This window comes from Stegodyphus dumicola, chromosome 10, assembly GCF_044657685.1.
Source record: "Stegodyphus dumicola isolate Sdum_Otavi_A_Nest chromosome 10, ASM4465768v1".
Lineage (NCBI taxonomy): Eukaryota > Metazoa > Arthropoda > Arachnida > Araneae > Eresidae > Stegodyphus > Stegodyphus dumicola.
The window spans coordinates 128,739,713-128,762,955 of NC_140777.1; the positions used below are offsets into that span (position 1 = coordinate 128,739,713).

The following is a 23,243-nucleotide window of genomic DNA, read 5'->3' on the forward strand; positions in this document are numbered from 1 at the left end:
TCTTTCTGCAAAATGATTGAAAATAATAATGCTGCTTTGAGGTACTGAAAGTGTTTTTTCACGTTATTCGACTTATCCGAAGCTATAACTGAGGCAGTTTTCAAATTAATGGAATTTATTAATTATTTCTTATATGAAACTTTTGTGACTTCAATTCTATTCTAAGTTTACGGGAATTTTAAATAATCCCGTTATCAGTTAATGAGAGTTTATTTTATTTATTTCATCCATTTGTGATTATCCACATGCTGATCTTGTGATTAAATAGCAGTTTAAGAGAAATTCTCTGTTTACTGTTAGGGATCTCCGTTTCCTGGTCACTCAAAAATCATGTTTTACACGACCTTCTCTAGATTCGGCCTTCAAAAATATAAAAAACGCTGAGCAAATTACCTCTAGGAACTTATTGGCAACACTCTAGATCATCATGTGTTGCAAATCATTGTGCACAGAAATGTGTAAGATTTAAAAAACTATATTATTATGAAAATATCAAAGAATTAAAAACTCAGGTTAATCAAACATATATAACTATGACTCATTCACAGATTGTGTTGTTATTAAAATAATACATTTAAAAAATTAACATATTAAGTACTTTGCAACTATTTGGATTCAGGAACAAAAAATGTTTTTAGTTTAACTGATTTGTCACAATATATTATTTCTCCTTCGAAATTGTTCTTCTAAATCGCTAAAATCATACTACAACAGTCTTAATCTTCTGAAGCCTTTAAATTAAAGGAGAACTAGAAAGCAAAGATTTCTAAACCTATATTGGACCTTAAATCCGTTTTATTGTGTGAATAACACACTGGAAAATTATTTGCTTAATCTTTTCGCATTGCGGAACTAGAATTAAACTTGACACTAAATTAAGGTTCTGTTTATTTTCTTAAATTTTTACCTTCGGTTATTGATATAATAATCACAATAATGAATGCTATGCTTACCAAACATCATACTGGTGCCAAATATTCTTTGCGTAACATTTATTTCCCAATAAAATAGACCTCTGTTCAAAATCCTCGTGCCTCGAACACCAGCTGTACCGTTACTCCAGTTAGGATGGAAATGGGCCGTCTTCAAATTAGCCCCACATAACTGGACTTCATGCGACTTATCTCGCTTGTTCCATGTCCAGTTGTCGGTGCAAAAATTATGCAACGGTGGGCCGTCTTGGGTTGTCATTGCTAGAAGAGAATTATACTTAATTAAGCATAAACCTAAATATGTATTACGGAAAAATTTAATTCATTTGTTGAATTATTTTACAACATCAAGTTTTAAATTTCACAAACAAAAGCATGTAAAGCTGAGAATAACCGTTATTACAAATAGGAATACCAAACTTTATGATTTATTTAAATCTTTTTTTTTTTTTTTTTTAAACTTATTATGTGCTTCGCCCTTAGGCACTACACGGAAAAGGAGAAATGCACCGTAGAAGTCTTTTTAAACTCAGGAAGGAAAAATGGCTCGTATCCATGTTACACATGGGGAAAACCACAAAAACACCCTTGCGGCCAGCCCATTCGCCGGGAGTCGAACCCCGGACCGAACTACCAGTATTCAGCGACTTTTACCATATAAGGATTATGTTAATTTTATTAACAATTAAATTTTGAGTTAAACTTCCTTTCCTATCGATTCTTAATTCAACTTACCACTTCCAGCCAGAACGTAGTTTTGGAAGCACGTCTGAATGCTAATGAGGAAGAGCGGTATATAACCGCGAAGTTCTACAAGTCTTAGTGAGAGAGATACCAGGTATTTTGGCTGCACGCGTCCGTAAGCTATTATTATGCTTGGCCATACTTTAGGCCCTTCATAGCTTCGCAGTCAATTAGCGTTATGTGGCCAACTCTGTTAGAATCTTGATAGCTTCCGCTATATCTTTTTGGTTAAGATTAGTTTAGTTTAATTCTTAGTCTCTTAAGTTCAAGCCCAAGTGTCGGCTTTATTGTACAACTCCAAGACTGAGTTTTATTAAACTCTAATTGGAATAATAAAGGGTTATTTTACTCTTCTATCTTGTTGTTTCCTGTCACACGAACTCAAGCGATTATTCGCTTATCAGTTCTTAAGATTCTTCACTTCCAACAGTAACTTAGAATAACACAATGGAGAATCCTACAACCGCTCGGCCACTGGTGGACCTTCAATCCTATTTGAGCAAAAAATTATCACCGATAATTGAGTACCCACCCTCCTAGATTTTTCTTTTATCTAAAAACTATGCACTCCTCAGGCTTCCGCTGAAGACTTTCAGATTGGTATTCCTTATTCCGGTATTTATAAATTTTTACATTGAACCTTCAATAGAAATATTTGCTGAGTAGAAGAGGTAAACTTTGTAGTGGAAAACTTAAAGTAATCCTTCGTCTTTGTCCATGTCTTCGTCATAGTTTGAATAATCAGTTATAAATCTAAAAAACTTCAGTGCAATTAATTTAATGGTGCAAAAGATAGTTTTTATACCCTGCTCAATTCCAAAAATATTACTCTTGTCTCCGGAGAGACGATTAAGCACGATTTAAGCGAGATGGTTAAAAACGTTTTGCCACTCAATTTCCTGTGCAAAATAATTAAAGTGTCGTTAGATTTCTTGTGAAAATTTTCAGTGTGGATTAAGATCAAATAATCAGCGTAATTATATATGTAAATAGTAGAAGTCTTAGCATTTTTTTATTGCAGTCTATATGATAAAGACAATGCACAGTTTTATTCAAAGTGAACTTTCCTAATTTGCATGTCTACACATTTAGTGCATTAAATTTCACAATAATAACTGTTCACTCTTTAATGTTTTTCCTGCATAAGAAATACACCTCAAACAGAATTAATTTATCTTATTAAAAATGAATATATTTAATTTACTCATATATAACTTTTAATGCTAACAACAGGTATAATCAGATCATTCACAAAATATATTTTGAATTTTACACTTTCAAAATCAAAGGAATGCAAGCATCGAGATAAGAAGTTACTAGATTCATTGTAATACTTCCAGTTATTCCCATCTCGATAAAAAATTATGCACTTGAATTCCGTTATTCAAGACTAATTGTAGCTTGAGTCATTCTCTCGATATAAAGAGCGCTAACATGCCACGAACATCAGTGCGTGATAAGATTCGCGAAAGTGAAAATTTGACGATAAAATAAACTTATAAAATAAAAGCACTACGAGATTTTGTACTAAAATGATAGCAGTATTTATCCGCCATACATTTATAATTGCGAAACAAATCCAAAATAAAACGTAAACAAGAACATGCGTTCATATGTAGACTGCCAAAAAAGGGGGGAAGCACTTCTATATCTCCCGTTCTACTGGGGCAATAGACGAAATTCAAATTGCGTTTTTCATGTTTCGAAAGCGCAACTTAGGGTATATATTAGATTTACATATAGCATTGTTCTAACATAGGTATTTTGACACAAAATGAGATTTTTCTGAAATAACATACCAATTTTTTTCCATATTTCGATTCTAAGACTGAAATTATGCCTAAATATTAAATTTTGTAAAATTTGGTGCGACATTTACGGAGAAATTCAAAAATTTATCTTGGTGCATTTTTTTCAGTTTGCACCAACAATAATTCACTTGGCGAATTTCTTAATTTATTGCAACCTATCTTTCTTTCCTTTTTTGCATTGAACACGAGCGGAAAAAAGTCATCGTTCATACTTTTAAATAATTTTAACAAAGTGCGTAAGCCATACTTGGCGTTATCGCTTATAACAAATATGCCACATTTCAAAACGTGCCGATGTGTAAATTCATGTATATCTTAGGAAATTTTGAATCAAAAACTCTAATTTCTTGCAGATATGCTTAGAAATACGTCTACTTTAAGATGATGGAAAAACTTTTATAGGTTATAATTCAAAGCTGTTTTGAAAAATTTATAAAAAAATTATTTAAAAATACAAATTTCAAAAATAAATCATAAAAAAAGCGAATTTTATTTGGAAGGAACCTAATATGAAAGGAAGAATTAAATAAGTTTAATAAAAAAAAGGGATATTAATAAATATATACCAAATTCAATTAACATTGAGGAGCTAAAATTCTGAAAGTTAATTTTTTAAAACCTTGTAGAGTTTATATTTATTTTAACTAACATTTATTTTAAGCTATCTTTCCTGTCAAACCTTTACTTTCCCTTGAATTGCCAATGCCAGAGTATGTAAATCGTAGTAGAACGCGCAGAGTATTCAAATTTTAGCAGAAGTAATTGAGTTTAAATAGAAGGGAAGCGAGATTGTAAGTGTGCTTCTTGAATCACGAGCGTGAAGGTTGCTTGGTAGAAAGTTTAAGAACCGCGCGTTTCGGCCTGTGTGCCTATTTCGACAGTTCGTTGAATCTTTCAAATTCTTAATCAGAAAGTTTGCTGAATCTCAGCTGTATCTTAGAACGCGGTTAAGTTAGTTACGATTATAGAACCTCGTAGGTAGTGACTTCGTTATTTATTCATCCTGTCATTTTTTTTTTTTTTTTTAGTTGCATTTTTGTCTATTTTGTTCAACCGCCGTGTTGGCGTAGTTTGTGAGCGTCAAGTGAACGCAACTGTGATTTCTAAAGTGAAATAAAAAGGGAGTTAAACCCTTCTTTAGAGTCTGTGTAATTTCCAGTTCATAGCAGTCACTACTACTGTTGCTGACAAGTTGGGGCTTCCCAACATCATAACTTACTCGCGCGCTTTTTACAAAACTTGGCAGTTTGGCATAATTTGAATTGTAGAATCAAAATATGGAAAAAAATTGGCATGTCATTTTAGAAAAAGTCCAACTTTATGGCAAAATATCTGTATTAGAACAGTGATATATATATATCTAGTACATATTTTAAGTCACGCTTTCAAGACATGAAAAACGCTTGCTTGTGTCGAATGAAAAGAGAGTGACAGCGCGCTTTTACTCTGTATCAGATAAAAGAATGTCTGGTCAATCGGCCCGATAGAACGGGAGGTATAAAATTGGCCCCTCCTTTTTTTATCGCAGTGTAAAGTTTAAGAGATTCAGTGTCACAAGAGCAATAGAAGCTCATTGGTACATTTTTGAAACCCCTCCCTCAGTGGTGGTACTGATGTGCACTTGTGAATTATGTCTTTGTGAGCTTCATTTTACGCCATTTTTTTTATTTTTTTTTTACTTTTACGAATGTATGGGGCACTTTGCATTTCAGGTTCCTTATAGCTTAGATTATTTTCGGGCTACTCCTTGAATGTAGATCACCTACCTTTTCAATACTTTGCTCCGCCAGACATTTTATGAAATTACGCGTTAAGCGACAGAAGATGTTTTGAACAATCTTAGTTTTTAACTGTCCTGCAAAACCAAAAATAAATTATGTTCATTTGCGAACATAATAAACTTCATAACGTATTTATGTTCATTAACAGTTATTTAAACGTTCAGAATCTTTACTGCCACTTCGCCCATTCCGTTTTCTTGCCAGAATGCAAATTTTAGCCTTTCAAAAGCCACGTTACTAGTTAACCCTTTGCGGCACAGTGTGTCCGGTCTCGACACACCTAAAAATTTCCTTCTGTACGCAGAGAAAAATTGAATGAAAAACTATTTATAGGTTACTCTGAACCTTCTTTATTTATAGTAGATGGCAGCTCAACACAAACCAGTCCATATATTTTAGCCATGTTTAGTTTTTTAAGACCCTCATTCTTCAAAGAAATCTTCCAGATTTTTTTAGGGTATAAAAGGAATTGTTTGAAAAGAAATTTCTATGTTATTTTTTTTGGCTGTATGCTTATCTTCTTATTCTATATTAGTTTTAAATTTTTACCTTCAAATCTTGCCTAAAATCAGACGGCGAACCCTACATGTTCCCAGACCGAGCTCTCCGATAATCTAGGACAACTGAGAGTCTGTATTCTTTGTTTCTCTGCATCTCATCGGTCAGTTCATTGACAACAATGCTCGTTTCAGCACTCTTTTCGAAGCTCTATTCAATCAGTGTGCCACTTTGGGCACAGCGACAGAATTAAAACGATAAATGCTCTATCTTCACAAAATTTTACTTGTGTACTCCTCTAGGCCTAATTAGACTGCCTAGGTTTTTTTTTTTTTTTTTTTTTCTTTTTAAATCAAAACTCCGACTTTAAAAGGTAGCGTGCCGGAAAAGGTTAAATATTAGCCGAAAGGGAAAATCGTGTACTTTGAGCTGAAATTTCGTCTCTCCACACAGAAGGGGAAAAAAAGTAGGTTGCAACTAAATAAACACTCCACACTCAAGCAAGACCTCGCAATTTTGGCCGTCTTATTCTAATAATTAAATAAAAGGGAAATTTTCTAGTAATCATCAGAGTAACAACATATGGAATAAACCAAATTTCATCACAGTCTTAGCAGTCCTGTAAGTTGAAGTTCGGAGTGGCATTAACTGGCTTAAATTTGGCGACCGTTTGCCAGAAATATCATATTAATTAATAGCATCAACTTCCACAGAGCAGACTACTTACGTTTTCTCCGTTCGATATTTTAAACGAAATTACTCAGCATTTAATACAATTTATTTACATTTGATCGTGTTTAAGAACGAAGTATATAGTACTGAAATAAACTTGAATTGAAAAGACATAAAATGTTGTTCTCATTAATTTTGATTTTTAAAAAAGTCCACACAAATTAAGTTAAGGAAAATTAAAATGCATGGACTTATAAAAAACTCCCTTACTTTAATAAGTATTAAAAGAAATTAAATTTATTCAGCTAGCTTGATATTTCTGTCTTTGACATACTATTTAAAAAACGGTACGACAATGCTAAAGTTTTCAGATTTTATCCTTGGCAGACGGTACTTTCATTTTAATTTACAATTATTTAATTAAATTAAATTTCATAGCAGAAAATATAAAAATTATTTTACTGATATGTGTTATGGCTTCTAATTATTATTTAAAAAGGAAATGAAGCAACAAACGTACCATGTATGGCAAATGTCTGCATTCTGACATTTTAGTTCAATCTGATATTGTAGCGTTAGGCACAGAATTGCAATCAGCATTAACGAATAGTTAAAGCTTTAAATTCACTGAAAACAATTTTTAAAAAAAGATTTCTATAACTGAACTTAAGAAGATTGATTCGAGCTCATTTATCTCGGGAAATGGAAATTATATATAAAAAGTTAGTATACCAACAAATAAAAAAGGGAGGGGGGAATAAATATTTTAAAAAATATAAAAGCTTTCAGATTTTAAATTACGCCCAAAGTGGCGTTTTTATTTATTGGTTCGCGTGTTACCTTTACTTATTAAATATCATGTTTTTCGCACTTAAACCACAAAATTCAATTCAACAGCAATATCACAAAATAACTAACTTAAAAAGAACAGCGCTGAAGATTTTTTTTTTTTTTTTCCCCCGTACAGTGTTGCCGTTCTCGGTTTGAAATAGCTGCGTTTGTTAATCAAAAATTTGTTACAGTTTTAGAAAATATGAAAATCGATAATAAAACAAATTCCAAATTTGGGCTTCCAAATGCCTATATTCGAGTGGAGGACTACGTTATTTAAAATTTGATGTCTATGTAACGTTGTTTTTTCACAATGAGAGAAATATACATACATTTATGCAGATTCTTCATTATTTAATTTTTTTAAATATACTGCAGGGTTCTAACATTTGGTGGCAACAACTTGAAAAGTGAAACATGTTTTATAGTGGACCACGCAAAATGCCAAAACGAAATTAATAGCCCTTCTGAGAAAATTGCTCCTTTGGCCTAAGAAAAAAGTTGTTTAATTAATTATGCAAAGCATTCCAATAAAATAAGAGAGCCACTCACTGAGTAGTAAAGTTAATATAAATGTGTTTGTAAGGGATGAGATCGATTTATCTCTCTACACATTTTTGCAAGAGCAATGTTTCCAAATTGCTTTTCAGTTTATTAAAATTTTCATCATTTCAGAAAATATGAGGCTCCGAGTTAGTTGGCCGCATAAGCGTTTTCTTACGTTTCTCCATGTGTCACGTGAATGGAAGTCAGTTTTCCTAAAAAGGTCGTTCACTTCAGCATCCTTCATTTCGGCAAATAGTATTTTGCCATAAGCTTAAACAAACAAATTGAAAATGGGGCACTGATAAGTTTTAACCCTAATTTGTTGCAGACTGGTCGGAAATTTTATAATTCATCAAAATTTACTCCAGCAAACTGAAGAGCTGCATGCAGTTCTCCTCCTTAAATGCGGGTCTCTTTTTAATAAGCAGTAGTTATATTTGTGAAACAGATAATTAAAATTTAACGAAAACATCTTCTCGCTATGACGCTTGTTTGTATGTATCAGTTACTTAATTTTTTAATAATAATGTTATGCGTATAATAATTTCAAAATGCATAGAGCACGTTAAATTGTCGAAGTAATAAACGAAAGACAGAAAATTTCGTTTTTGGAGAAATTGCTTTTAAAGTAGATATTAACTATCGAGACAGCACAAAAGACCGTTGGGAATACACTCTACCAATATATCTTATTGAATGACATATAAGGTATTTTCTGTCTCCTATCTGCATCCCTTTATGTTGTATCGGTAGAACATTTGCCGCGTATTCGAGAGGTCCAGACGTTTGAGTCCCGTCAAGAGCATTGCTCATTTTTCATGCATGTGCACCTGCTTTAAAAGTACCTAATGTCTCTACAGTGGCGCCCGAACTAAAAAGTGGTGGATGATGATTCTTCACCACTAGGATTTGGCGATTGGGTCCCCTAATCCCCAGTCACTCTTTAAAAGGGGGAGTATATAAGGTATTTTCTCTCTCCTTTCTGCATGACTTTGTGGTGTAACGGTAGCACACTTGGCGTGTATTCGAGAGGGCATTGCTCATTTTTCACGTCTCCTGCAATAAAAACTCTTGATGACTCTACAGGCATTATGGATGTATATAGTTACAGATTGCAAACTGTATCTGTTAATATAAATTTTTGTACGTTATGAATTAGTCTAATGATTTAGAGTTAGGTGAGGCTAACGCTCTGTATTCTGGTCACCATGCAGTTCTATGTGAAAAGTTCGATCAATATTTATGCAAAACCGTGTTAAGCTGATAGCATTTTAACATATTTTCAATAATTAACTTGAAATTTCTCTTCACCGTACACTGTTCGTGTAACCTTGTTTTTATTCTTTCTCTAGAAATGTGTATGGATTGAGAGCAGAAAACATTCTGCTGTTCTACATTTCAGAACACAACAAAAATCTTAATTTGAGTTAAAAGCTATTTTTGTTATTATCCAGATTTTAACATCACTCTTTGAATTGTATTTACTCTTTTTTAAAAACAGCTGTCAGTTATGCAGCTATAAACAGAAAAAAAAAAAACCAGACAATCGAAAAAAATATTTTTTTTTTTTTTTTTTTTTTTTTTTTTTTTTTTTCTAATTGAATAAAATATTTTCAGTGTAGCGTAGAAAAGTTTAAAATTTATATGGCGTAGAAACGTACTTCTCTGAATGCAGAATAACAGCAATAAGAAAGATTTATTTTGATTTATAAACAGCAGCATTAATTAAAAAATTATTAATCCTTGTCAGTTTATTTGAAATGTTTCCTTTTAATCACAAACTCTTATTTTGCTTTCAAAATTTATCTAGCCGCGGCAATATACAATTATTTAACGATAAACGATGCAGTTCATTCCTACAAAGAAATGACTGAAGGCCAAAGAAACATCTACAGGCATCGACGTTGAAATTTTTAGACAATAAGATGCGAATTAAGATAAATATGCATTTTTAAGTTATTCATAATAGAGACATTTGAATTTATAAATTGCGTTTTATTTGTTGAAAAAAAATGGAAAAAATGGGGGGGGGGACTTATAAGCATTTTTTATATGCATTTAGTTTTTCAGTCAGTCCGAGACTATGTGGAATAATGGCGAAGCCAGTTCGCCAAGTTACGCAAGGTATTGCTGTATCTCAGTTTTAAGTGAATTTGTGTGAAATATTTTTGTTTCCAGTTTAAAGCACAGTTTATTAATTAGTCTCAAATCCATTTGGATTTTATTTTAAAACTGTTGGGTAATTTCGTGCTTGAAAGAGTATAGCAAAACTAACTTGTATCTTTCATTTTAATTTTTTTTAAATTATAATTAATTTTAACGATAAAATTCATATGAATTGTATTTCACCATTGTTCAATTGCTCTGTCGAAGAAAGAAGGGCTGTTCATTAATACGCTAAGTTTAGTAAGTTATCGACAAATGCGCAACCAAACTAAGGAAATCGAGCATTTGGGGTCCTGAAGGGGGAGTTCGTTACATTCCTTAAATGTGTGTGTGTGTGGGGGGGGGTAAGAATTTTCAGCTAAATTTCCACTATTTTCCTTTTTGATTCAACTTCCACGACCGAACGTTCACATCGCCGAAAATTATCCAAATTTCATACAAGCCGAATGCCCGAATGCGGTCAGAAACAATACAGTGGAATTTCTAAATATCTTTTTAAACAAGCAATTAGCTTTCACTTTAGAAAATTCGCCTTTGAAATTTACCGATATAAATAAAAAATCCTGGTTTAAAATTAGCGAAATCCATAAAAAATATTTCTTTTTTCAAAATCTCAAGAACTTTAAGTCTTCTTACAAAGCAGAATTAATTATTCAGAAGTTCAAGACTTATAAAAAACGTACAAATATTTCGCTTCTCTCTTAATTAAGTTAAACTGGATATCATCAACACTCAGCTCAGAAATTTTAAACAGAAACAAACAAACAAAAAAATGTTTAAACAGAAAAGTATCCAAATATTAAAAAAGTATACTGCCGTTTAAATAAAATAGATATAAAAAATAAAGATAGTGGATACAGACATATCGTATATAATGCTCATTTTAATACATTCATAAGGTCATTAGACTTATGTTTGGCGTCCGGGCTAAATCCTATTCGTATTTGCATGTAGAATAGAGAGGCTTTAATCTGGATTACTTTCGTTACGAGAAAAGGAATCATAAGAGAGTTCACTGTTGTTGGTTCCAGGATTCTTATCAATAGGTAATGCTTTAGTTATCAACTGGGACTTTTCCTCTTTGAAAAACTTTGAAATTATCTTTATCTTTATGAGATTATAATGTTGTTTTTCATCAGCTTTACAATCTAGTTAGTTGGAGTTGACCGTGTCTTAAATATATACCAAGTACTGTTAGTAGCCAACTTTGGATTCGATAGGGATGTATGATAGTAAAATAGCAACTCTTTTGTTTCGCTGCATTGTGGGCATTGTCTTTGGGATTTTGTATGTTCTTCATATGTTCATCACTACTAAGAATTTTGTTACGTAATTCAGATTCTGGTTCATTCCAATCAATTTTCTTGGCAGTTTAACTAGGCCAAGGGAATTTATGATGCACTTTTTCCTAGGTGTTTTAAGATTGTCTGCTGAGATCTTTTGCTTGGGAAAATCAGCAACAGATGCATTTGTAGTCTGCGATTTCAGAATAGGTTTGTAGAGAGACTTTAGGTTAATTGGAAGCAGGAGAGATGAAAAATGAGCAACGTCCTTGCCGGGAATCGAACCACCGGCCTCTGGAATACGCGCCCAGTGTGCTGACCACTAGACTACGAAGGCATGCTAAGAAGGCGGAAGAAATACCTTATAAATTCATATGTAGTTTGTTAGACTTCGAGGATATTTTCTGTGCTTTCGACGAATGCATTATCAGCTGAATGAATATTCGCGTTCAAATTGGATCTTCTCTTGTTTTGTTCCTACTTGCCCTGCTTTAGCGCACAGAATGCATTTTTCAATATTTGTAATATCACGGCTAGCGTCTTTCAGTCTATGATGCTGGAGTATGCACCAGGAAGCATCGAGCTCTTAAGTGTCAAAAACAGCTTCAGCAAAGATCATTTAAGATTTACTGTCGAAGAGTTTTCTAAAGATGTTATCAAATGCTACCGTCATGATGTATGATCGCCAGGGAGTCACAGTACGATTATCGCATACCTGTCTACCGGAATGAGGATGCAAGTGCATAATTTTAAATTTCGTAAATTGGACTCGACGAAACGGTTTCAGGAGGTTTTAGTGAATTTCTGAATCATATCTGAATTTCAAAATAACCGGAAACTACTGTGCCACCATAGAATTATGTCATTAAGTTGCAATTTTGAGGCAAATAAGCATCGCATGCTTTGCCATATTAAATTAAACAACCTTCTTTAAAGCACGGCAAAGGTCATGTGAAATGATACAAATATTACTGGATGCCCATTGGTCCATTCTAGAAACCACTCTTTCGGTTGCGCTACAGATGTGCACTTATGAATTATGCATCTGGGAGGCGACTTTTTTTGTGGAGGGCATAAGAATAAATTTTAATTAGAATTTTCACTGATAGCTGGTATCACGCTGGCAATATAAAATGAAAAAAATTAAGATTGTACAACATTTATTTCTTTATATTTTCTAGACTATTACAAGATTACTAATATTGTTGCTGGCCATCATTAATTCTTATTTGCAAATATTCTTTTGAAAAATTAAAATGTGCGCATTTTGGGGATATTGACAATACGGCACAGTCTATCCGGAGCATCTGAGGTAAAATAAAATTTTTAAAAAGTTTATATAATATAGCTTTTAGACTAGAAGAGAAACACGCTAATGTGACAATCAAAATCGTAAAAAACAACCTTGTATTTAGCGTAGGTATAATGAAACACTCAAATTCGCTAATATTTCTTTATGCTTGATCAGATAGCCTGGCTCAGTAAAAGTAGGCGGCCAGTGCAACTCTGATTAAAAATCTAGTTATAACCACGTGCAGTGCTGATAAGGACCACGTGTTTCTGTGACTCCTTCTCCTATTTTCTTCTTTCTATGTATTTTTTTCTCCTGATGAGGAGGGACCTTTAGCTGCCCTCGAAATCGATTGAGTGTTTCATTATACCTACGCTAAATACAAGGTTGTTTTTTACGATTTTGAATATAGCTTTTATTTAAAATGTGTGTAATAATAAATGCATTAAAAAAAGAAGAAGAAGTTGTCATATAGTTTAATGGGAATATCAGATTAAATAATTCTGTTTACAGAATTCATTTACACTTTTATGTCGCGAATAATAAAAGCATGGGATATATGAAAAAAATTTTTTACAGCATTAATTACAATATCCATTTTAAATAAAAGCATATTGTATAAAAACCTTTTTTAATTTAATTTTATTTTTTAATCTCAATTACAGGTTATTAATGAAGAAATTTTTAGTCATTATTAAAACGCAAGCAATAAATTATAAAATTATGAAATAAAGAAAAAATAACTGAACGTCAGGAAATGAATAAATTGGCTTTGAATATTCAGTTTCGATAATTGGATGCAACAGCAATGTTACAATGAGCATTTTATTTGAAGCTAAAATGAGAAAAAAAAAAAAAGAATATCGCTAATTCGCCATTAAGTGGCAAAGAATGGGAAACTCAAAAGCAATTTTTCGGCAAGAAATGCCTTTTTCACCCGTCTGCTTCAGAACTGCAACACATTTAAATAAATGTAGAAAGTCCCTTAGTTAATAATTTTGTCTTTCTTGTTTTAAAAGAAGGCGTAACGTTTGTTCTATAATCTGTGAAAATTTCGAAACTTTATATCCGATTTCTGTTTGGATGGTAAAATTTTAAAATCATAAAAACGTCATTTAGACTAATCGAGGGATTTTTCAGAAATTCGCCAAAACTTCAAAAATCAAATTTCCATACAAATTTCACTGAAAAGATTTTTTCCCACTCTATTCGATGGTGCAACTAAAATTCTGATATGTTTGGTTTGTTCATTATCGGGAATCGAACCACGGAACTCTGGAATACCGGCCCAAGCGTGCAGAACCATTACACCAGGAAGGCACGCTAGGAAGGCGAGAGAAATACCTTATAGCACTATTTACAGAAAAAATGAAAACAACAAAAACTAAAAAAACTACGACTGAGAAACAACTAAGAAAAACTACGACTACGAAAAGAAATTAATAATGAAAAAAAAAATTGAAGCACTTAAGGAATAAAAAAGATGAACACGCCGGATGATTTTAAGAGGGAAAATTTCAAAAGAAAAAAGTGTGCACATAAGGGAATAGTGGGTGGGAGACTCACTACAGAAGAAAAACTGCATAAAGAAAGTAAAATTCCAGGATGGAACAGAATATCATGAACGAACAGGTAAAACTGAGGTAAATATCTCAAAAAAAAGGAAAGACACAACAGCTCGTTTTAAACTCATTCGAAAACTTGAAAAATCATTCCAAAATGAAATTATTTCGAATAAGGATGAACGTAATAACATTAGCGTAATGCATATAGAATCCAGGTACGAATTTCAAAATTTTGAACATACGTTCTTCAGCTACTAACACGAAAACGTAATCCAGACATATCAAAGCACTTGAATAGAAGAAAGAACTCACATTCCAGATATTTTTCGATACTATGAATATACAATCATAAACCTTTCTAAAATATTTTCGTAAAGTTAATGATAGCAAACGACATTTCTTTATTGATGAAAAAATAAAGAAAAAATAATTTAGTATCCAGATTTTGAAAGTAAGCGTAACCTGTAAGAAATTTTTTCTTTGTATCTTCGTAATGTAAATGGAAGCACGTCCAACTACCAGGCAAGAGTTTTGGAGTTCAAATCCTCGAAAAAGGGCACTGTTAACTTTTTCATGTGTCCTGCTCTGAAAGAATAGGTTCTTTTATCACATCTATTCAGTGCCTTCCAATTTTGGAACACAGCTGTTAATTAGGAGAACAACTTTTCAAAAGCAACAGCGACTGACAACATTTCTGAGAAATCTTAAAAATCTTTCAACATGTCAAAGAAAAAAAAATTATTCATGCTTTCACTCTAAAGATAAGAATGTGATAATTATTTTTTCTTCGATTGTTATAAAAACGATAGTATTTTTTTTGGTCAATGATCCGAAATCTAATTTTTTTAAACAACTTAATTCTTAAATTGTTATTTACTTTTCTTCAATAGAGGGCGGTAGTTGGTGATCCCTATTAAATTGCTCTGCCGATTTTACAAAGTTGTACAGATCTCAGAAATTAATGGCAATATAAAATCAATTATGTCATTATAAAATCACCATTTTCACCAAATTTGCAACAGTTTGGAAGTTCAAGTTAAGCCTAACGAGACCGCCATTTGTTTACATTTGAAACTCTTAGCAGAATAGTGAATTAACTCTGATTCAGTTTGAGCATCAACTTCTGTGTCTATTTGCTGAGTGTGACCAAAAGTAAACTTTCATTTTTGTGCACCGAAAAATCTATCTTCCAGCTCGCTGGCCGAATTGCTTGTGTTTGCGTAGAAACTCTAATTTTAATTCTTTTTTTTTTTTTTTTTTTTTTTTTTTTACTGTTTTTAACTGTATTTGGTGTTCTAATTTTTATTGTATTTTTCAATTTTTAATACAGATGCTTTAAGTTATTGCGTATTTTTGCCTTGCCTTGAGAATTGAATTAATTGAATGAGAAATATACCTCTAATGAAATTCAAGGAAATAGTTTAAATGAAATGCATCAAAAATATGTATAATTCAATAGGCGATACAAGGAAGACATGTGGGGTCTACATCAGATATTTCCACAATGCAAGAAACATGTACACATTCATGCAGATTCTTCCATTATTAATTTCTTTAAATATGGTACAGAGCAATATTACTTTGTGACAACAATATGAAAAGTGATACGCTGTTTATAGTTATTCATCGCAAAAAGCTGTTTCAAAACTAAGAATAGGTTCTTTTATCCCATTCGGGATATTTTATCCCTCGGGACTAACGGCCCTTTTGGGCTAAAAAGTGAAACTATAAGCTAGTATAACTCCGTACTGATTTACTTGTTGCAAAAATCCATTTGGCTTCACCATTAACAATGATATCTGTGATAGTTGCATGAAAGATTTGCAATAGCAATAATGCACGTATATTTTTACATTCCATTCATATTTTATTCGGTAAATAAATTAAAGACAGAAGTCAGAAGACAAATCAATTAATACCTACTGTAAGACAAAATTGCATAAAATTTATAAACAGGATTTATAGTTAAAGAATATAACACGCTACGCGAAATTCGTCGCCTTAAAGTGAAAAAGCACATTGCAGTCGTCTTACTTTTCACCTGTTGCCTTCTTTTCTTTTAAAAAATCATTTTCATGGCTATCTCTCACAGTTTGTTGCACGTAAATTTTGAAAGCATAATTAAACTCAGCTTTTAGGCTAAAAATATGCTAAATTTTGTGAAAAACCAAACCAACGCAATATATACATTTAAAAAAAAGAATCTGTGTAAATCTAAAAGAATAAAGGGAAACAGATTAGGAAAACTAATCTGAAGGACAACATACAAGCAACTGCTCTCTATATAAAACTTTTAAATTCTGCACTACTGAAACTCTGAAGTTGAGTTTCTTCTTTAAGAGATACAGATGTACTAATTTAGTAAATTTAAAAAGCATTACATTTTAAAAACGTCTTTAGAGAAATCTTAGAAAAATTGGTACTATTCCGTTTTAAGGACCGTAAAAAATTTCAGCGAAAATATATGTGCAAAAGCGCCTAATCTAGTAAATGCGCTCATTTAACCGCTAGATTTGAAAAAATTTGGCGAACGTGCCGATGTGTGTAAATTTAGACAGTTCTCTATATTTATAAGTCGCCATTGAAATACTAGTTTAATTTTTTAATTCTTTTCTAATAATGCTATGGATTTAACAATTTGGGAGGCATCATTCATGATAGAAAATTATGTTCAAACAACCACGAGATGAAATTATGCTTTAGAGGTAACTCAGTAGCGAAATGGCGGTACAGGAAAGAAACCTGTAATGAGATGAAAGGATTAAGAAGTCAAAATTGGTTTGAAGGATCGAAAATCCCCTGCCTTACAACCGTTATGTTCATCTATTGTTGGTGTCAGGAGATGACATCTATTGAATTTTGTGAACGCCATCTGAAGATGAACCACAATACAACTGTAAACTAGAACAGTGAGGTGCGTAAGGTGTGTGCCGCAAATTTGTTTACTCGGCTTAAGTTGAAAATCGGCAAATGGGGCAAAACTAGTGAAGTAGACGAAAGCCTTTTCAGTAGAAGAAAGAATAATGTTGGACGTGTTCTTCCGCCACTATGTGTTTTCGGCAGATTATGCAGAGAATCGAATGAATATTTCTTCTTAATCGCAGTTCCAGAACGATCGGCGAAAACTTTATTGAATGTCATAAAAGAAAATATCGCAGAAGGAAGCATTAAATTTATACTGACTCCTGGAAATCATATAAGTCGGATGAACTGCAAAATGCCGGTTTTGAACATTTTGCTGTCAACCACAACTACAATTTTGAGGACCCCGAAAATGAGTGTCAAAGACAAGCAGTAGAGGGGCAGTGCTAAATGGCGTAATAAAAGTCGCACTGCTCGACAGCATTCCGATTATTATTTGTCCGAGTTTATGTACAGACGCTTGTACAAAAAACTGAAATATTCTCTGGTATGTTGGAAGACATAAAAAAACTTATATCTCCCGTTTAATTTCAGTTATGGATTTTGTTTAATTTCAGTTATGGATTTGTTTCAGCCTTTTGTTTATAAATTATAATAACAAAAAAATGTATTTACTTGAAATTAACCTTTCATCTAAACTAAAACTGTAATCTTAGATAGTTATTTACTATTATATTTCCTTTCTTGCGTTAGGGTTACCGTAATTATTTTTGGCAGGATTAGCATCAACAATAGTTTGGCGATTTTTTACGGTCCTTATAAAAATTTTATGAACATTGGGATTTTTCTGGAAACAAGAGAGATTGAAAAATTAGCAATCGCTTTCGCCGGGAATCGAACCACGGACCTCTGGAATACCGGCCCAGTGTCCTAAACACCACACCACGAAAATACTTTAGAAAGCCGGGAGAAATACCTTATATACTTCCCCTTTTAAAGGGCGACTGGGGTTTTTAGGGGACCCAGTCGCCAAATCTTGGGTGAGGAGAATCATCATCCAACACCCTTTTAGTTCGAGTGCCACCGTAGAGACATTTGGTTAATTGGAAAAGCCGGATAGATGAAAAATTGGCAACGCCTTCACCGGGAATCGAACTACGAACCTCTGAAATACCGGCTCATTGTGCTGATCACTACACCACATAGGCACGCCAAGAAAGTGGGAGAAATACCTTATAACCTTTATGTTTATCATTCACATAGCTCATCAAAACCTAGCAAAACCTAGGATCTTCAATTTATTTTCCGCTTGCCATTCGACGCATGGTTCAAGTTATAACTGGTTAATAAACAGAATGGTTTAAAAGGAATAAATACACTTTTTAACATATTGCATTTTCTACGGTACCAAACTGATGAGGTCATGTGTGTTTACACTTGATATATTGCAATGTGAAACTGTTGAGTTTAATTTCATTCTGGTGGTTTTAGTGTACGTAATTTCCCCCTTCCATGGCAAAGTAAAATTCACAATTCATTTTATACGTTTACCATATCTGACATCTTAAGCAAAGAAAATGTGGCGTGTGTAAAGCAATCGTTTCGAATTAATGTAGTAAATACAGTGTTACAAAATATTTTTTACGATAGCATACAAGATAGCTACTACACTGTCCAAATAATGATCTATAAAAAAAATCTTATGTGTACACCACATGACTTCCTTGTACGGAATATTAAATTATGCGCATTTTTTCTTGCATTTCATTTAAACTTATTGGATTGAATTAAATCTACTTCGCCGACAGCGCATAAACCACAATAGAATAAATGCATTTTTTAAAGTTCACTCTAGTATTTTTTTACCATAGCGACACTCTGGCGCTAGATTCACTTAACAGTATTATATTTCGTTCATATTATAACTCTTAATGCACAAAATTTATATCATTTAAAGAATTATCTAATCGTTGCCACATTTTCTATTCAAATACTATAACAAAACTAGAACGATGTATAAAAGAAATTAAGCAAACAAAACAAAAAAGAAACAGTTTTTCACAGGCGATTGAGTACTTCTCATTCAATTAATTCAGTTCTCACTTCGCGAGAAGGCAAAAATACATAAAAACTCAAAATATCTATATTAAAAATTACGAAGTAAATCTTAAACACTTATTTCCTCGAAAAAATTCCAGAAAGGATTAAGCATGATTTAATTGGCAATAATAAATGAAGGCGTTACCTTTGTTGTTGCGAAGCTACGTTTCTCTAGATTGGCAAAAAATCCACTAGTCTGCTGTTTCAAATGTAAACAAACAATGGCCGCCATCAAGAAAAGGATTAGACTTAGCGGCACTTAAACAACTTTAAAATTGTTTATAATTCTAAAAATATTGCATAGAGATTTACTAAAGGCATAAAAACGGCCGATTGGCAACCAAAATACGAGGTGCACATCTACATGTTATAGCAATCCTATATACAAAATTTCAACGTTCTGAGGCTACTCGTTTTTGAGTTATGCAATATACGCACGTACGTACGTACATACGTTCGTACAGACGCCCCGAAAAATTCTCTTCAGAATTCATTTTAAAGCAGTTTTATAATTTTTTTGGAGGAAAAGAGTCTTATTCTGTCCTTACGTACAGATATCACGCAAAAACATCGGTAAATTGCATTCGATAGCGGTCAAAATGGATATTTTCGTTGAAATATGCTGGCTGAAACTTTTCGCGATTACAATAGTTATTTTTTACTTCGTACAAGGAAGTAAAATTATTTACTTGCTAACGATAATTGATTTTTTTTAGTAAAAATATCATAAAAAGAATCTATTTTTAGTATAAAATTTGACTTGAAAAATTTGGCAGCCACCAGATTAATAATTTAAATCTTTTCGTTTACTTTAAATTAATATATCTAATAGATAATTATTAATATTGTAACATTATCATTAAAAATGACTTTTTAATTCATACATTATGCACATGGAACAGAATAGTTCTTTTTTTAAATTATATCAATTAGACATATTATTAAAAATAAAACTAATATTTAAGTGATAAGAAGAACTAATTCTTTTATATGGTTCCGTTTGTTAAGAAATTTCAAACTGATTATAAGATTTTTATGCTTTGCTGAATGGCAGTACTTTGAAAAGTGGCTTTCTGTGAGTTCCTTTGGAGATAAAATTAAAAATATTTTGTTTTGCACAATAGCAACACTTGGCAAACCCTATGAATTATAAACGTATAAACGTATGGATAACGGAAAGTAGCTGTTCAAAAATGCTATAAAGACGTTTCTGACGTCATCTAAGTAAGGAAATATATTTCTGTAATTTAATATATATATCTATATAGATATATATATATGAAATTAAAGAGAAGAAAACAAACTAAAATAAAAGACCTTTGTGGTCAAGAACTTTGCTCATTGAGCTGCAAAATTTAGAAAAAAAAATTCTTAGTGCTTACTCTAAAAAGTAGCTTAGATACTGTGGTTCCGGTGACAATTTTAACATAAGTAAAATAAAGTGCAATGAAAAGTGTAAACATTAAATAAGCAATATTAACTCTAGAATATTTACAAATAAAATTCAAATCTAATTGTAAGTAATATGCTGATCAAGGTAAGGCATACTTTAAACAATAGAATAAAAGTGTGATATAAGACATAAGCAAAAATACAAAAACAAAAAATCTGATGTGTACACCACATGACTTCCTTGTACAGAATATTAAATTATACGCATTTTTTCTTGCATTTCATTTAACCTTATTAGATTGAATTAAACCTACTTCGCCGACAGCGCATAAACCACAATAGAATAAATGCATTCTTTAAAATTCACTTTGTTTACCATAGCGACACTCTGGCGCTAGGTTTACTTAACAGTATTATATTTCGTTCATATTATAACTCAGAATGCACAAAATTTATATCATTTAAAGAATTAGCTAATCGTTGCCACATGTTTATTCAAATACTATAACAAAGCTAGAACGATGTATAAAAGAAATTAAGCAAACAAAACAAAAAAGAAACAATTTTTCACAGATGATTGAGTATTTCTCATTCAATTAATTCAGTTTTCACTTCGCGACAAGGCAAAAATACATAAAAACTCAAAATACCTGCATTAAAAATTACGAAGTAAATCTTAAACACTTATTTCCTCGAAGAAATTCCAGAAAGGATTAAGCATGATTTAATTGGTAATAATAAATGAATTGCGTTATTTTTGTGTTGTTGTTAATGAAATGCGTTATTTTTGTGTTGCGAAGCTTAGTCTCTCTAGATTGGCAACAAATCTACAATTCTGCTGTTTCAAATGTAAACAAATATGTCCGCCATGTTATTTAAAACTTAATCACACTTAAACAGCTTTTAAATTGTTGATAATTGTACAAATATTGCTTCCAGAATTACGAAAGGCATAAAAACTTTAACCGGAAGATAAAAATAACAGAATTCAATCAGTTTTAAAGCAAAAAATGTACAATTTACAAACATGTAAGAGTAAAGAAACTGAGATCACTGAGCCGGGTAACAGAGTGGATATATATATATATTTATATACGTTTGATGCGGCCGATTGCAACCAAAATACTAAGTGCACATCTACATGTTATAGCAGTCCTATATACAAAATTTCAACGTTCTGAGGCTACGCGTTTTTGAGTTATGCAATATACGCACGTACGTACATACGTTGGTACAGACGCCACGAAAAATTCTCTGGTGCTACTTTGGTAGACGGTTGCACGGATTTTTGGCGATTTACATTGGCGCAATTGTTGGCGCGGTTTTTACAGTCGTCAGCCATCTTGAAAAATGCTGTTTTTACGTATTTCATGCATAGTAAAGTATTCGAAACTTTAAAAAAATAAATATCGTTAAAAATAATGGATTATTTTTTTGTTGAAAACGTTGTTTTTATTAAGATGGCTGGCAAATGTAAATAAATACATTTACTAAGAGTATAAAATGCTAAAGTAAGGTTAAATTATTACTTTCATATAATAGAATAAAAACATTGCGCCAACATTTAATTGGAATAAAATATTACTTAAATTGAATATTGAATTAAAAACATCATACCAACGTTTAAAAGAATTAAAATTTTTCAATTACTTAAATTCAAATCCTTTAAAATAAGTTTTATAGGATATAATTATTTAACATTAAAACATGTGGGATATGGAATAAATATCTCAGGAATTTTTTTAAAAAAGTGTATTAAATTTTTAATAAAAATTGAATTATACAATAATAAAGTAAAAGAAAAATATGTACTTACATTTTTTTAAGCATTTTACTATACGCATATTGCTAAGTACCAGAAAAAAAAAAAAAATCTTCATCTGTTATTCACATTTCTCGCACTTCATTGAAGAAGCAATTAGCGAGGTTTCATTCAAAAATTTTAAATAAATTTCCTCTGACCCTTGTAACAATAAATAAATCTTTGATTAGGAAATCCAGGTTGGCCAAAATAAGGTCTCAAACGGCAATTTTTTTATGCCGATACCAATAATTCTTGGTAATTACCAATAACAACATTCATCTTCGAAACGGAGACATCCATTCGCTTTGAAATCTGAGGAATTCGAAGAGATGAATAATAAAATTTTAAAATGGCGCAGTTAATGCACAAATATTCAGTAACCAATCAAGGAGCTGATTACATCACGGCTAGAATTAAAATTATTTAAATAATCATTCATAATAAAATCATATTTAAAAAATGCAAAATTAAATTGTGTTTTAATAATTTAACAGCCATAAATAATGTTTAAAACATTAGATTAAATTTATAGATATTAAAAACCAATTACTTTTAAAATAATGTGACGTCAGTCATTACATCATTCACAACATAAAATTCCATAAAATATCATAAACAATAAAATTTTTATTTCAAATAAAAATGCAAAATTAAATTAATTTTTATTATTTAGAAGTCATAAATAATATTTAAAACACGGAATTTATGCATAATAAAACGCATTATTTTTTAAATAAAATGACAACAAAGTATCGGTTACCATAAATAACTTGTCTAGCAATGGGTTTACCATAAGTCGCATTGCTCGCCAAAAGAAAAATCGCCAAAAAATCGCCAAAATCCGTGCAACCGTCTACCAAAGTAGTACCAATTCTCTTCAGAATTCATTTTAAAGCAGTTTTATAATTTTTTTTGGGGGGGGGAAGAAAAGAGTGTTTTATTCTGTCCTTACATACAGATATCAC

The 23,243-nt window shown here is 31.8% G+C and overlaps 1 protein-coding gene across 4 annotated transcripts in view; it reads right to left on the bottom strand.

Annotated features, from left to right (window-relative positions):
- SP555 (SPRY domain-containing SOCS box protein SP555) overlaps positions 1 to 23,243 on the bottom strand; it is a 67,349-nt gene that overhangs the window by 18,133 nt on the left and 25,973 nt on the right. For 3 of the 4 annotated variants that reach the window (XM_035360932.2, XM_035360934.2, XM_035360935.2), the window contains one exon: positions 954 to 1,193. In XM_035360932.2, coding sequence (XP_035216823.1) covers positions 954 to 1,193 — 240 coding nt within the window. Of the gene's footprint in view, positions 1 to 953; positions 1,194 to 3,234; positions 3,362 to 23,243 lie in introns of those variants that run through there. The other variant, XM_035360933.2, reaches the window with a different exon arrangement.